This window comes from Myotis davidii, unplaced genomic scaffold (genome assembly GCF_000327345.1).
Source record: "Myotis davidii unplaced genomic scaffold, ASM32734v1 scaffold425, whole genome shotgun sequence".
Taxonomy (NCBI): Eukaryota; Metazoa; Chordata; class Mammalia; order Chiroptera; family Vespertilionidae; genus Myotis; species Myotis davidii.
In genome coordinates this window covers 3,835,490-3,838,410 of record NW_006296413.1, presented here as the reverse complement: position 1 = coordinate 3,838,410, position 2,921 = coordinate 3,835,490, and the positions used below count along the sequence as shown (strand labels likewise).

Here is a 2,921-nt window from a genome sequence, read left to right as displayed (position 1 = left end):
GCGGGGGAGGGAGGAAGGTGTCCCAGGGGCTGCTCTTGGGAGGAGGGCGCTGACTTAGCTGACACCGGAAAGGCAGCTTCTGGGGCCAGACTTCGGCTCCGATTCGCTAACCTCCCTGTCTCTCTTGTAGGTTCCTCCGGAGGTAGGTGTGGCACGCGACCCACCCGGACTCACACGCCCCTGAACACACATGCCTGCTGGTGCCCAGCGGGGAGCAGGACCGTGGCCAGGCCACACTAAGGAGTCACCTCGTTTTACTGCTCACCAAGTGCCCCCGACCCTCACCCACTGTTCCGTGGGCAGAGCAAACTGCTCTCCTGGGAGTCAGAGCAAGGGACATGTGAGGGAGCTGGATTGGAACCCTGGCCCCCAGAGCCCCACCCAACATGCACACCCCGGCTCTGCCTGTCTTCCTGTGTCCACTGCATGAGTCTTGGCTGCAGCCCTCGGGGCACTGGTTAGGGGCAGGGGGTGGATGGCTGAGCGTCCTGCACGTTGCTGAAGCTTTAAGCCTCGATGTCAGTGGCTGTGAAATGGGCACGGGGGCACCATCCCCCAGGGCTGTCATGAGCGTTAAATGAGGGACGGAGTCTGACACGGGGAAGCTCCGAGTGGTAATGAGAATGTTACTGCATGGTTACCGTACCTGCATCCACCTGCACCCCGTGCGGCAGGCAGGATCAGTACCCCATTTTACAGGTAAGGAAATAACATGACTTGTCAGGGCCATGCAGCCGGTGGGTGACTGAGCCCTGCCCCAGCTCTCCAGGCACTTGGCCAGGACTTGGGGCCTGGGCTCTGGGTCTGGGGGCAGCTCCTCAGGGTGGGCTGAGCCGGCAGCTGCAGCCCCCTCCCTCCTTCCCCTGCACCAGCTGGTGGGCCAGCCGGCCGTGCACCTGAAGCGGGACTTCTTCCTGGCCAACTCGTCGCGGGCCCGATCGGAGCAGTTCATCAACCTGCGGGAGGTCAGCACCCGCTTCCGCCTGCCGCCCGGGGAGTACGTTGTGGTGCCCTCCACCTTCGAGCCCAACAAGGAGGGCGACTTCGTGCTGCGTTTCTTTTCGGAGAAGAGCGCCGGGACCGAGTGAGTCCTGGGCCCTGTCCTTACCTCCCGTCCCCGCAGGCTCCCTGCTGCCCCCTGACTGCCCCTTTCTCCCCACCCTCCACAGGGAGCTGGACGACCAGGTCCAGGCCAACCTTCCTGACGAGGTGCGTGTCCCCCCACCCCGCCCCCCGCCTTGCTCCTCTCCTCCGCCCGGGGGTGTGATGGGCCCTGGGCGTCCGGCCGGGCAGAGCCCCCTCTGGCAGGAGCCATAAGAAGAATGCTGACTCCTCACTAGCCCAGCACTTCACAGTTTGCATGTGGAGGACTTTGTGATAATCGCGTGCGGGTCCCTGGTCTCTCGCTCTCTGCTGGGACCCTGCTGAGGTCTTTCCCAGGTCACCCTGTGTCCTCCACAACAACCCTGCCAGGGTGCTGTCACCTCCCCCCTCAGCGGGAAGCTCGGGCTCAGAGAGGTTAAGGAATTGGCTCCGGGTAGCACAGCCGGAAGCCAAAGCTCACCCTTCATCACTGAGCTGAACTGCACCCTCCTCACTGAAGCCACAAGAATCCTGAGCGGGGGGTAGAGTGGGGACTAGACCCCCATCTTACAGAGGAGAAGAGCGAGGCTCGGAGAGGTGAAGAGACAGGCAGCTAACGGGTGGTCCCAGCCCTGACTCTAGTTGCTGCCCGCGCGGGGGCCGGGCCGGGGGGTCCCTGACCTGCTCCCCCTTCTCCAACCAGCAAGTGCTCTCAGAAGGGGAGATTGATGAGAGCTTCAAGACCCTCTTCAGACAGCTGGCCGGGGAGGTAGGTTGGGGCGTGGTGGAGGGGCCGCTGGGCGTGGGGGGGCAGCCTCTCCCCAGGGCGGGTACCATCCTCCCTTCCCCTCCCCCCCCAGGACCTGGAGATCAGCGTCAAGGAGCTGCAGACCATCCTCAACCGGATCATCAGCAAACGTGAGCGTCCGAGCGGCCGCTCTGCACCCTGCGTCCTGCCCCACCCCCACCCACCCCGTTTCCGCCGAAGCCCACCACCCAGGCGTCTGCTCCCTCGCTGAGCTCACCCCGGCCCCTTGGTCTTCGTGGGTGGGGAACCTTCCGCTACCTTCCCAAGCCCTGCTCACCCCCACTTTCCTCCCAAACGCCTCGCGCCGTCTTGCTGGGCCACATTCTCTGTGCCTGAGCGTGGTGCCCTGTGATTGGAAGCTGAGCCGCTGCCAGCACCTTAGTGCCAACATACAGGACCCCTTGCTCCCGGGAGATGCACCTGGGCCAGGCTGAGTGGCTTGGGAGCAGAGCTGGCTCACCCCCCGATGTGCACAACTGAAGGCAGCGCCACCAACCTTCCCTTTGCCCCTCTCTGACCTCCGACCTCCGACCCTGCTGTCCGCTAGGCTCAGAACCCTTCTCTTCTCTCCCTGGAGCCTGAGGCAGACCCCCACCTGCTAGATTTGACAGCCAGGCTACAGGGGTGTGCCTCCCTGATCCTGTCCCCCTGGTAGCACCGCCTCGGGCCGGGCCCCAGACGCTCGCCGGGCTGGGCGCTGGAACTGCTTTTTCTTGCAGACAAGGACCTGCGGACCAAGGGCTTCAGCCTGGAGTCCTGCCGCAGCATGGTCAACCTCATGGACGTATCCTGCCGGGGCGAGCGGTTGGGGTGCAGGCGTGGGAAGGGGCAGGGGGACTCGGCCCAGGAGTAGTGCCGAGAGAGGGACCGAGCTCTGCACAGTGTGGGTGGACCGGTGCCTTCCCGGGCGTCATCCCATCGATGGGGAAACGGAAACTGAGTCACGGGCCTTGTGTCAAGTGAGAGGTGGAGCGGGGCCCGCATCCCCAAGTGACCCTCAGGCTGGGGCTCCTTCTGCACCTCCCCACAC

General features: G+C 64.6%; 1 protein-coding gene across 1 annotated transcript in view; it reads left to right on the top strand.

Annotated features, from left to right (window-relative positions):
- The window catches only part of CAPN1 (calpain 1), a 34,599-nt gene that overhangs the window by 24,374 nt on the left and 7,304 nt on the right, over nucleotides 1–2,921 (top strand). Inside the window, exons 11-16 of the mRNA XM_006771615.2 lie at nucleotides 131–142; nucleotides 873–1,084; nucleotides 1,170–1,209; nucleotides 1,787–1,852; nucleotides 1,944–2,001; nucleotides 2,611–2,675. Of these exons, the coding sequence (XP_006771678.1) occupies nucleotides 131–142; nucleotides 873–1,084; nucleotides 1,170–1,209; nucleotides 1,787–1,852; nucleotides 1,944–2,001; nucleotides 2,611–2,675 (453 nt within the window). The remainder of the gene's footprint in view (nucleotides 1–130; nucleotides 143–872; nucleotides 1,085–1,169; nucleotides 1,210–1,786; nucleotides 1,853–1,943; nucleotides 2,002–2,610; nucleotides 2,676–2,921) is intronic.